The sequence below is a fragment of the Lycorma delicatula genome, chromosome 1 (assembly GCF_047948215.1).
Source record: "Lycorma delicatula isolate Av1 chromosome 1, ASM4794821v1, whole genome shotgun sequence".
Classification (NCBI taxonomy): Eukaryota; Metazoa; Arthropoda; class Insecta; order Hemiptera; family Fulgoridae; genus Lycorma; species Lycorma delicatula.
Genome location: NC_134455.1, coordinates 290,303,929 through 290,317,942, shown reverse-complemented (window position 1 = coordinate 290,317,942; position 14,014 = coordinate 290,303,929). Strand labels below are relative to the sequence as shown.

Genomic DNA, 14,014 nt, shown 5'->3' with positions numbered 1-14,014 from the left:
AAAACTGTTTTAGACATAAGTTTAAATTTTATTTTTAAACACATCATTTTTACTTAATTAAACGAATTTGAAGGTACAGAAGGTACTGAAAAACTTTATTTTATTTTAAAGATGATAGACGTAGCGACGTAGCATTACTGCCTCTCTGTCAAGTTGTCATACTAGCCAGAAGGGTTGCTAGCAACACCTCTCAACTGTGAAAAGATTAGAATGAAAAAAAAAATGTTTAATTGAAGTGTATGTTAACTTGACTCGAATGTGGTTGCAGATTTTACAATGAGCTGTGCAGCTTATTGGATAAAAATCACAGATAAGAAACATTATATTTTATAATATTTAGTTTTAGTAACAATTGATTGTCCAATTGTTGCTAAAAACAGTTGTTTTTAGTATGATGAGAAATAAATTTTTGTAACATATTTAAAAAAATGCAAAGCTTACCTGGGATTCAAACCCACAATAGATTAATTATTGTGCTTGATGTATGTAACACCATTTCAGATGTGAAAATAGCATAACTACTTTATGTGGAAACTGTTTAGGTCAATGTACAAAGAACACAAGAGTTAGTGTGTTAGTTTAAAAGTTGTTGATGAGTTATAATATACTTCAATCTACAGTGTTTTTTCTTCATTTTTTTAATAAAGATTTATCTTGGTGAAAATAAGAGTAAAACAGGAACTTAAAAACATCTAAAATTATCTATTTTATTTACTGTATTTACTTATTTATTTTATTTTACGTATTTTTAGTTTTGCTCTTTTGGCAAACAAATTTTAAAATAAGATAAAAATAAATGCATGTAATGTATAACAACTTACAGAGTATAATTTTCTTTTAAAATTTACTTATTTCTTTCTATATTATTACCTCTTTTCTTTATCTTATTATCTCTTTATTTTCTTATTACCTCTTATTCTTTTTATGTAATTATATATTATTTCATTTTCTATTTTTTTTAACTGTATAAAGGTATTAATTTATGAAAAATATGAATACATACAATTCCATATTATTCTGATTACTGGTTCCATTTTTCTCGAAAAACAGTTTTCCTCAGGAATATCTGACCATCATTTATTTGTCAATTAAAGCTATAAGAGCAGGTAAATTGTATTTTTTAAACTTGCTTTTATAAAAATCCAAAATGTGCACACTGTTATTACTAGGCTATTATCAGGATATTTGGTTGACTTTTATCAGGGATACTGGTTACATTTCCAGTTAGTCAACAATTTTTACTGTTTTAGTTATTATAATCTTAATCATACCAAATAAAATGGTTTTATTTTGATCAGACATGTAATTTAGTTCTACATTAATGGTCTACTAGAAAAACCTTTACAGAAGTTAATGCCCACCTGTAATAACTTTCATTTTGACCAATAAAAATTGGAACAACTCTTCCTCCAGATCCTTCAATAGCCTTTACGTAAGATGCAGCCACATAACTTGTGTAGTTTGGAAATGCTTGTTGAAAAGATTCTGGTAATTCTTGAGTCAGTAATCCAATAACAGGGTCATCATAGCAAAGTACTGATACAAGTAGGAATGATAAAACTATCTATAAATTTACAAACAGTCATTTTATTAATAAAATAATAACATAATATGCAATAACAGTTATTAGATTCTTATAAAATTCAGTGACTGGAATCAAGCTGATACAAAACATAGGTAGAGAAGGGAACTTCTATTATTCAAAGCAGTAAAAGAATTCACTGGTGTGCTTAATGAAACATGGTAAACTTTTGAATTAAACAATTGTAAAAAAAAAAAAGACTGCTTTGTTTTGCTATAAAATATGTAGAACTGTCTCCAGATAGATCCTTTCATAGCTATAGAACTGCTTGGTGAAAAACATCATCAGTTAATGATGAAGCTGTACAGCATATGAAAAAACCTACTATATTCATATTTTGAATATTTTTTCATGGAAAAAATAAACTTGTATAAATGAATCCATTTTTAAAAATAAAATAAATTTTGTTTGGCTGATTCTTAATTGTTCTCTTTCATAAATTGTTAAATAGATGATGCACAGAAACTTGATACAAATTTTGTGATTGTTGGGGTATGTTTTCTAAATTTTTAAGTTTTCATTCCTTTTTTGTTTTTGATATTTGTTGATGTAATTATAGAATTATGTACCAAGTGATGATGCAGGATCCAGTGAAAGTCGACTATTGGTATTTTTTTTAGATTTTTCTGTTACTGAGTTTTGTGGTTAAGTTGTTGTTTTTTGAGTTTAATTGGCACAATGGTCAGTATGTTGATGAACTGTTTGAATTTCCAGATGCATAGTTTATCAACCAGTTTATTAGAAACAATTTTTAGTGTTTATTTTTTACTACACTATACACAGGAAGCCTGCAGCATATTGAAGCATCAAAAACTGTGCACCACATCTATTACTTCCTTGTATGAAGTAAAGGAAATTTATTGTGATCACAAAAAGTTTCAGTTTTCAGATTTCAATTGAAATATCCATTTTGATCATCCCTGAATCCATTTTGACTAGTTTCGGTGTGACGTCTTTACATACATATGTATCTTACATAACTCAAAAACAATTAGCTGTAAGATGTTGAAATTTTGGATTTAGGACTGTTGTAACATCTAGTTATGCACCTTCCCTTTGATTGCAATTGACTTAACCAAAAGTGTCCAAAAAGCCCAAAATCAAAAAAAATCTGGATTTTGGACTTTTTTCTTAACGGCAGTAATAAGCCCTCATTGAGTGCTTTTTAATTGGTTCCAAAGTTATAGCCAAATATAATTTTAATTAATGAAATATTTGGATCTTAGGGGAAGGAATATCGGTTCAAATCAGACTTCATCTCCTTTTTTTAACTTTTTTTAAAATTTAAATGTTGTTTTATTAATAATTATTAACCTCTGGTTGTAAAAAACCCAGAGGTTGTATTAACAACCTCTGGTTGTTATTGAAACTCTGGTTCAATAATAAAAAGAAAAAATATATGAAAAAATATCAGAAGTTATTAATGAAAATTTTATGTACTTTTCATTTAAAAAAAATATGTATGTGTTGTCCACATCAGATTTTTCTTAATGAAATTTACACATAATTAGTTTTGATCCAAATTCAAATTAATGTTTTCAGAAATATGTTAAGGGAGACATTCATTTCTGAGATACTGAGTATTAATGTCATTTGGGGTAGCCAAATTTTTCCTTCAAAAATTAAAAGATTAATTTTAGTTCTAGGAATGACATTGTTAAAAGTTTAGAAAAACAAAAATTGTGGGTGGTAGATGCCATGTTTTACACTGTCAGTACCGATTTAAATCCAAAGTCAATATTGATTTAAACTCAGTAGTTATATCGAATAAAAGTAGACTATCTGAAGAAAAATTTCAAAATCATTATACCCCAGTTTGGTTGTACTAGATTCACTTGAATGATGGTTATCTACTAACAACAATTATTCACAATTAATTAAATTAGTTAACAATCAGGAATTAGTAAATGCTGTTCCTACAAAAAAAATCAAATACACAAAATAAAATTTTGAATAACATCTATTATTCACATTAAAGAGCCTTAATCAAAATAAAAAAAGAAATCATTTATAAAACTCGTTTAAAATTCATCATGTAAATTCAGCCCCAAATATTTTGGGGTAAAGCAATCAATAATGATTTGATTTTCAAATTTAATTTGTCAATTAAAACACAAGGATATTTATTAACTACCAAGTGTTAACTGAATTTAGAATCAAACCATTACTTCTGAATTACTTAATGATTCTAATAAAATTCCTATCTGAATTGGGTGCAGCATTTTTAGGTTTGGGCTAAAACTGATCTTGTTTTTATCATCAGGAAACATTATTAATTTTGGTGGTAAGTGGAATCTGTCATTTAAATAAACAGGAATCTAAAAACTCTAAGAATTAAGCTGGGCACACCATCTGAATTTTTAATAATTGATTCATGACAAATAAAAGAACTAATATTTACATTCTACACTAATACTCATGCTGTGTTCCACAATTTAATGGTAGTCCCATTCACCTTAAAGTGACTAGAAATTGTTAATGCTTCATGTAGTCAAATGCCTTTGACAGATCATAGAACACACCAAAAGCAATCTTTGATCTGTCAATGTCTACTGTCTCCAATTTGAAGTCATGATTAATGATAGTGAATTTTTTATTTTTTGTGAAATCATGGTAGCTACAACAGCATTGAAGTGTTTCCCTTCTTAAACATTGGAATAAATGTACACTGAAGAAAATAAACAGATTGAAGGAAACATATATAGTTACAAAATAAATTAAAGGCTGCACTGCAATATCAGTTATTTATAATATGAAGGGAATTATGTCATCCCAAACTGAAGAATCTCTAAATGATTTCAATTTCTTGATTATATAAGCAACTTTTACAATCACTGGTTTGATCAATAAAATTTCATTATAGGCATTTATTAAATAATTAGGTTTTATTAAATAATTTCAAGACAATTTTATTGGCAGATTTTGTCTGTAAATCCATTAACTCACTTTATCAAATCAATTTCATTGTTTGTATCACTATATTTTAGTAATTCAATCTTTATAATGTTTCCAATTTTCCAGGTTGTTTTTTTTTTTTTTGATACCATAACTACAAAATCTTTACTCTTTCTTTTAACAAATCTTCTGCTTTTGGGGGCCGTTGCAAAACTCAGAGGGATTTGATATTTAGGGTGGCATACATTATAAAAATTTAAATAGAACATGTGAACTGTTCTTTTTTAAAAATTTATTCTAACTTCAGGAATCAATAAAATAGTTTGAAACCCCTTATTCTTCAGCGTTCTAATTATTTAGATCTCTCAATCTAAAAATAATATTAAATACTGCAGTATTCGAATGCAGTACTACTGGGGGGGCCATATAAAACTGGTCTCAACTATCCATCACAGAATGTGTTAGAAGATGGCATGTTTGTTGTGCATGCATATTAAATATTAATTGAAAGGTAAACATGATAAGGGTAAATTACTGTCAGAGGCTCTTATAGAATATTAGTGAAGGATTTCTTGATCCTTGTTTCTTCATTTTAATAGATGAAGCATGGTTCCATCTGTCAGGCTATTAAATTAATTAATTTGGTAAAATTAATTAATTTTAAGAATAATTAATATGTGGCACTGAGCTACACAGAACCCAAATGAAGCCCATCAGAAACCATTCCATGGTTGAAAAATTGGTGTTTGGTGCACAATTTCTGGAAGCCAGATCATCAGAGCAATATTCTTTGAGAAGACCGTGTTAATACAGACATCTATTTATGGCTTTATGAAGAATTTACGCATATCTTAACTCCAGAAGAACTTTCTTATGGATTCTTCCAAAAAGACTTGCCACACTTCCAATCGGTCTCATTCAAATCCACTAAGATTTCATGGTGGATAGAACAATCAGTAAGGACTTGTGGGCACCATCATTTCCACACTTAAAATAATGGAATTTTTACTTCTGGGCCTATCTGAAAGGGATAGTCAGTCAACAAAAACAACCAATGGACACTGGAAGAGTTGAAAAACAACATATGACAAGAGATTGGCAAGATTTCAGATGGAGAATTGTAGAAAGTTTTTCTGAACATGATTCACTTTGCTGAATGTTTAGCGGCTGGTGGTGAGCATTTTGAACAGAAACTTTAAAATGACATTGTAACATTGTAAAATTTCATTTTTCAAAAGCACTTTAATCAAGAATCAGTTAATGGAAGTAATTTAACATTACGCTTTGCTATTTAATTTTAATTTTACTTTTTTTTATCCTGGGACTGATTTTTTTTTGGCCCACTCTATATTACTGCATGGAAAAACCAGTAAAAAACCAAAATGTTGTAGATATAATTCCTGAGTCACACAGTGACCTAGGTTCCCTAAATTACAAAAAACTTGAAATATTAAAATATTCTACCCGTTCTCTTAAAAATGTGCTCTGTTCCCAAAGATGTTGGAGTCTATAAGGTTCCCACTTACTCAAGGTAACTGGGAGTCCTCTTTCATCAAGAAAAGTTTAAGTAAATATTGTAATTTTTAATTATTCTTTTTAAAAATAGTTCTTAAAGGCAAGTAAATCTGTCATTGGTGTGAAAGAGAATTTAAATTTTATTGGCTATTTGTAGAAACATTACAAATACTTGTATATTATGTTTTTACTTTTGAAACATTATTTTCTCATGTCTGAATAACTTTATTATTTATAATTATTTATTAATGTAAATATTTACAGTAGTAGTAATAATAAACTACTATCACTGTTATATAAAATTTGAAACATCGCCTGTTTTTAAACTAAATTACTTGAGATTATTCTACAGTTTCTTATCATTTAACTTTTTTTCTGAACTGGTTTTTAATTTACAACTAATAACATAAATAAATTAAAATTAAAGTTATCATACCAAGTATAAAGAACGAATAATGTTAAACTGCAATTGAAATATAAGTGAAATGAAAATAAAGAAAACAATCCAAAACTGTTAACAATAAATAAAAATTTTAAACCTAATAGTTGTTTTGATAATTAAAAACCATCAACAGTATTTTCAGAGGAATAGCATAAGTACATATAAAAATTAAAACGAAAGTAAAAATGGTGTAAATAACTAAGGTCAACTGTATTTATGGCCAACTTTGTATTCACCTTCACTACCTTTGGTACTTTGTTTGGGTTGATTACTCCATTAATTTTACTTTCAATCTAGTTTTAATTGTCTTGTTCATCCTAAAATGCTTTTATATTTAAAGAAATATCAGTTATTAATTTTCAATTACATCTTAATAATCTTACATTTTTATTTACATTCATTAAGTGATCTCAAATTGACAGATTCTGCTCAAAAAGTATCCAACCTTTATTTTTCTGGAAAGGGTTTAGAATTGAATAGCAAAACGCATGACGAGGTTTCCAAAAGAAATATCATTACACACCATATAGTAGTTACAAAATAAAAAGAAATAATACAATTTAGTCAAAATAATCATAAAAAAATGTAATAATAATAATAATTAAAATATGAGATTTATTCAAAAAGTATCTGACTATAGACCACGTTAAAATAACATACTTTTAATTGTCAACGGGTATTTTATTGTCTAATTAATTTGGCTAAAATTTGGCACGGACCCCAAAAATATAGACTATACAGGTTGTAATAATTTTACTTTTTTTGTTTCACATTAAGAAATTATTTTAATATTTTAGTTACTTTAATTAACAGCAATACAGCTACTATTAATCACACAATAAGGTTAATAAGTGACATTTCTAAGCTGAAATTTTTCCAGCTGTAAAAGTAAAACAGAATATGTTACATGATTTTCACAAAAAAATTTATTTTGAAAATCCCATCATCGGTTTCAATACGATCTTAGTTTTCTTAAAAGCAGAAACCTAAAGCTTTATTTTTTATATATTACAGAAGATTAGTGAAAAAAATAATTGATATAATAATAACAATAATAATACATTGTCAAAATCAATATTAACGATTTCATTGAGTATAAATTACCAGTTTAAACTTGAAAATTAAAATTCATGTTAATATAATGATAGGGGTTTTAATGGGGATATTTCAGAAAAATTAATTTTTTTTAATAAAGAACAAACTTTTTTTTCAAGAATTTAAACTATTATTTTTTTTTGTGGTTTTAGGAGCATCAACTACTGTGGTCATTGGCCCCTTCGCACTTCAAAAAGAAAATATTTCTTTCACATCCTGTAAAAAAACAATAGCGTCATTGTCAAAAGTTAGTTTTCTCAAAAGAAAACATCTAAAAAAGACTTGTCGGGCCCTTGGCACTTAAAAAACTCACTAAAGTTATCATAAATTAGTATGTTTTATTAAAAAACAGCTCCAAACACAACACATTATAAAACACTCAAACCAGTTCTAATGAAATATCAAAAAACTGTGAAAAAATTATAACTTTAAATCACAAAATTAAATCTAACCACATAAGAACTAATTTTTATCACCTAGGTTTTCCTTTAGGTCATCCTTTCTTCTTTCTTTTCTCCATTTTTTTGAAGGTTTAATGTCAAACTCCAAGTTGCCTGAAACCTCTGAAATGGATTCTTCTGATCATTCGCAATAAATCACAAAGGATCTTCTACTGCTGGCATCAGATGATGTTAGCTCAAATTGTGTGGTCAGCAGTGTTTCAGAGTCAAGACTCAACACATTCTCTGCTAAGTTTTTGGGGTGGCTGAAGTACCCACCTTCTTGTTTAAAGGCCTTTAAAGGCTCCATCATTGGATGTTCAAAGTCCTCTTTTTCCAATAATTTAATTTCCGACTTTGCTGCTGTCTAAATGGGTATTTTCTCTATTTACTTTAACGTGCTCTGATTTTAACCTGATCTCATTTTCGTTATTGTTGCAACTGGGTGATGAGGTTGTGCAGAACTTTTACATTTGGAAATATCTGCTTTCTTCTAGGATGATTTAAAACTGCTTTCTCTTGATGGTTGAATCTTCAATTTTTTTATTAATGATGCATTCAATCATGCCTGCTAAAAACTGGTGCCAGTTCAGAAACTATGTTTGGTGTTTTTATGGTAGCTGCTGGATTTGCACCAACCTGTGTGTATGATGCAGTCTTTGGTGTTCTGCCAAGCATGATTTTCCTGGCTTCAAAGAAGCTGACTTTCTATGTAGCCTTGATCTCTTGTAGAACTACTTCTTGTTTGTAGATCAGAAAATTCCTGGATCTTGCAGAGTGGTGCCCATGACAATTGACATGTATGTGGATCACTGCACAGGTCACGAAGGTGTAACCGGTCACCACATATACAGATATGCTTATACAACGTGCGGCTGTGCGTTGAAATCATTGTCATCCAAAGCAGCGTAAAGTAGTTGGAATAAACGGACGAACATCTAACCTATGGAATCTAGCTTTAATCTTCTCTGAACACTTTGGCTTGTTGAAGGTTAACATGTGTGACACAGAGGGTAGAACTTCTCTGTTGCATTGAATATTTAGTTGAGAACACACAACAACTCCTTGCTCATGAAGTTCCTCTACGTTTTCCTCTTTTGCACAATTAAATGAATCTTTGCATATGACTACACCCTCAGAGGAATGCAGTGTACTATGTGATGTAACCTCAATGTCTAAGACTCTGATCTTCTTTGCTTTGAGTAGCTGTAATGATTGTATATCATTAACAGTTTCTTACAAACAGCCTAGTAGCAGTCTTCATTGTTTTTCTTACAGGTCCACCAGCAGCTTCCTTGATGCCTCAGGCTGTTACAAAAGGACTAACTTTCAAAAAATGTCAAATTCTTTTTATTTGATCACCAAATATTTTGGAATCATTCCACTGCTCTTTGGATGAAATTCGGTTCAATCCATCTTCTCTAACTTCATGACTCTTCCTTCGTTTCACTTTTGAAGCTAATGGCTCTCCAAGAAAATGGTTTTTATGTGGACCCTCTGCCATGGACATTGTTGTTTACATAAAACATAGTTTCACCAGTCAAGGTGCGGCTGAAGAGATGGTTGGGTGTGCCCCAGATCATTGATCCTGCCTGGGTTCCTCCAGTTAGCAGCCTCCCACAAATTTAACCCAGACTGGGGAATCAGGTACTGCCTGACCGACAATAACAACATCCCAGGGCTCGCACATAGCAGTAAGGGTTCTGTTACCCATGGGGCAATCCCTGCCAATGGCTGAAGTGACTGATACACAGTGGGCGGATCAAGACTTTGGCAGAGCAAGCTCACAGCAGCCCATCCTCAACCCAGTTCCACAACCAAGAAGAAGGATGAGCACTCTTCATCCGCCACATTGCCCAGCATTGGAAAAACAGAACATGGTCATGCCTCCCACCCCTGCTACAAACAGTGAAACCAAGGAGCACAGCTGCAACTAGCTTGAGACCGCCAATCCCGTACTCCACATGGGAGCTACTGAGCAGGACCACATTGTCCTGTTGGCAGATATAAGCCGAAGTACCGAAGTACTGTGAAATATAACAATAAAATATCTCATGAACAATGTGGATCATTCCTGATAAGTTATTGACAGTCCTTTCCATGATACCATAGTATGCATGTTCAAACTTCATTTAAAGAATCTATTCTGTTAATTGTAAAAGTATATAATTATTAATTATAATAATAAAAAAAGTATCTCTTAGCTGGTTTCATTTCTGGAATTAAGTTAATGATCTGACATAGGAATGGGATGATGGCCAACAATACCAAAAGGTATTTTAATAGCCTTTTTTTATGAAAAGACAATGTAGTCTATTAAAGAATATATAAGATACATCTAACTATTTGAAAATGTAAAATCAGATTCACTCTATTTTCTCAGTTTATTGCAGATTTCCACCCCTAGGAAATCAAAACCTTATAGGGGAATTTCACGTATGTGAAAGACACCCATTAATTTTTTTTTTTTAAACAATTCTACCCTGCAAAGGAAAAAGTTATGGATTACAGTTGATAAGTAATTCATGCTAAATATCCCACTTTATAAACAGCCAGAAGGCAATTTTTTTTTAATTACAAATTAGCTAGTAGGAATTTTGAAAATGAATTCCAGTGACTTAAAAGATTCCTTTCTAAAAACATCTAATTTCATACTTACTTTGATAAATTAATATTAAAATTTGTTACATTTTTACTAGAAGGACAAGTTCCTTACAGTACATACTCTATATGTAAATTTATATGAATAAAATAACCATGTTTGATAATATAATAATAATATAAATAAAAATAATGAAATCATAAGTATTTAAAATTTAAAACTGAAATATATTTTTAAAATATATAAATAATGCTCATGAGCCTGTTGAAAGCCTACTTATTTTAGGAAAATATTAAAAAACAATTATTAATATTTTATACTTACAATATTTCCAGTGTCACAAAAATTCATTTTTACTTAATGAGAATACTTCTTGCAATTGAAAAATTTTTAAATATTTAAAAAAATTCCACTACAAAATTTTGTTTAAGTTTAGAGTATGTACAAAATGAAGTGTCAATTATTAATAATACATTTATTAAGGTATAATAGTTGTAACAATCTGCAAATAGTGGAGTTAAGTAAATTACTTTTTTATTGGTTGTTACATATTTTAATTTTTTTAAAAGGTTATAAAATTTATACCTTTATAAGTGCAATTTTCAACCTATATAAGTAGTAGGATTATAATCTGTTACCATTAAACAATTTTTTATGCAATATCTCTTTTTTTTAATGATATAAAACTAAGTAAAAGCATATGATATGAACTATGAGTAAATTACTCACATATTTCTAAAACGTTAATCACACTTAATTATACCACTTCAACAGTAGACTAAATACAATGGCAATAAAACTTCTAATAAATGAGTTAATCATTTCATTCAAACTTTTTAATCACAAGGACAAATACCGTTTTAATTGTATATTTATATTCTGAGCAGAAAATTTAGTAACTTCAGAAAAAAATAAATAAATTGAAATTTCTCAGAAATAAACTGTTGTGATACATATTTATCTGAATAAATTTTTTAGTCCTAATAAATTTTAAAGTACTAATAAATATCCAAATTCATTTTAAAAATAACACACACATAATTGTTTGAGTATCTTTTGCAGAAAGGAAAGGGGGAAATAATCCTTTTTATTAAATAAAATCCTTTTCTTTCTTTTATTTATAAAGATAAAAAGAACAATTATTTGATGTATCCTCTAGATACCTTTTCATGTTTAAATAGTCCTTAAGTACAAGAAAATATTAGAAAAACAAATATTATTTTCTAATATTAATGTATTATTTTCAATAATTTAAAATCAATTCAAATCAATGCATGTTATTCATATTACTGGAATTATCCATAGAATATGAAATTATTTACAGAAATCAAAATTTGTTTATTTTATCTGAGTAGGTAGTATCTGTGGCTGAGTAGGTACTGTCTCGGCATTTCGTGCGGAGGTCCCAGGTTTGAGTCTCGCTCAGACATGCCATCTTTTTATATACTACCAATTTCCACTGGGCTAATTTCCACAGCTGCTGATGCCCACTTTTACATAAAAAATATTAATTTATAAAGAATTTCATAAAAGTTATTAAAGTAAAACAAATAAATGTTTTTATATTAAAAGGCAAACGATTAGCAGAAAAACTGATGTGGAGTAGATTTTATTAAATGCCTGTCATGCCTGGTGACATTATTGAATAGGCTAGAGACTTTTGCTTAAGTAATTGGTCAGCTCTGGGACCAATTCTTACTTCCCTATTTTCTTGACTTGGTCTCTGGATGCATGGCATCTTATAGATTACCACCACGCACTAGGAAGCAAGAGAGACATCAGCTTGACTATGGTAGACCCAAAAAAGACCCTGACTCCTAGTCAGGGGTTATGAGATGGACTAGTGACTTGTCAACGTAAAGATTTTTTACTTACTTTGTTAAAGGAAGCCTAGTACTGGAAATTTTAACTCTTGTACTAAAAAATAAAATTAACAGAGTGATTATATTTTTGCAAATGAAAAGCTTTTATTTAATTTCACAAAAAGTTTCCCTTGCTCAAAAGGGCTCAAAAAGAATTCTGGAGTTGAATCAAGATGCGTGTGTGGTGTCTTGAGTGAGTGAAAAAAAATGAGACAAGAACATTTAAAAAGATTTTACTGAATAAAGATGAGAGAGTTTATCTGCAGCAATTGCTGAAGACATTTTTACCACATAAGAAAGGTGAATCCTGCAAAGGAAAAAAAGGTAAATAAATCCAAAAACTGAACCTAGTATGATGATTTTTTAAGTGACTATTTCATTACAATAAGCTGCCACTTTCATGGATATAATGTGCATAATATTCTATCAATCTTTAATAGGTTTTCATTACTTGAAGACAAATGAATTAAAGAATATTAACCAGATTGATCACACAAAAGTAAGTTGTAAATATGTTTTTTTTTTTTTTTTAAATAAGCTTTTACCTTTTTTAAAAGGTTTTTACTTTGCAAGTTTTAAACATATACTAGAAAAATAATTTTTTTATAAAGTTGTCAGTAAAAAGCTTTCTAATGGAAAAAGATGACATAAGAGTTGATATACTTAAGATCAGTTAGGGAAGTAAAGAAGTAAAAATTGAACATAGGATATATAGATGATCTGCAGAGTATCCTTTTTTTCTTTTTCCTGTTTAGCCTCCAGGAATTACTGTTCAGGTATTACTTCAGAGGATGATATGTATGAGTGTAAATGAAGTGTAGTCTTTTACAGTCTCAGTTTGACAATTCTTGAGATATAAGGTTAATTGAAATCCAACCACTTTCTTAAGGTAAAATAATGTATTTTCAGATGTATATTATAGAATAACATTATGTTTTATTTTCACTCTGTTTAGTAATATTAGTTAACTTATTTATTAATTTTATTCAGTAGCTATTTATAATTATTTTTAAGAATCAAAATGGACATCTAGTTTTGTACTATTTTGTACATAATTATAGAGAATAACATGCAAGTCTATTAGATTCATACTTAGGTAAGTAATAATAATACAGTTAACTTTTTTTTAAATATTTAGGTTAATATCACAAAATTAAGATAAAAAAATGATACCTTGCATTTCTGAACTGCTGGAGTTACAAAAAATGCTGTAGAAGAGTTTTTATCAGAAGTTTGTTTCTTATTTTTATGTTTATTGTAATCTTCATAAAATTTGAACTGTAATGAGAGTAGTACTAGTCTCAATATGTTCCACGTAATAAACCTAAATTAATAGCAGCTCGGTTCACATTAAGTAATTTCTTAAGCTGTAACCCGACTTAGATGAGTTCAGAGAAGCTTTCTTTTTCCTGTTTAGCCTCTGGTAAATACCGTTTAGATAATTCTTCAGAGGATGAATGAGGATGATATGTATGAGTGTAAATGAAGTGTTAGTCTTGTACATTCTCAGTTCAACCATTCCTGAGATGTGTGGTTAATTGAAACCCAACCACCAAAGAACACCGGTATCCACGATCTAGT

At 29.2% G+C, this 14,014-nt stretch overlaps 1 protein-coding gene across 1 annotated transcript in view; it reads right to left on the bottom strand.

Moving 5' to 3' along the window:
* Window positions 1-9,479, bottom strand: part of LOC142317849 (gamma-glutamyl hydrolase-like) — a 29,713-nt gene extending 20,234 nt beyond the window's left edge. Inside the window, exons 1-4 of the mRNA XM_075354399.1 lie at window positions 9,396-9,479; window positions 8,913-9,175; window positions 3,745-3,877; window positions 1,362-1,564 (exon numbers count right to left, since the gene is read on the bottom strand). Of these exons, the coding sequence (XP_075210514.1) occupies window positions 1,362-1,564; window positions 3,745-3,877; window positions 8,913-9,175; window positions 9,396-9,479 (683 nt within the window). The remainder of the gene's footprint in view (window positions 1-1,361; window positions 1,565-3,744; window positions 3,878-8,912; window positions 9,176-9,395) is intronic.
* Between the last annotated feature and the right edge of the window lie 4,535 nt (window positions 9,480-14,014).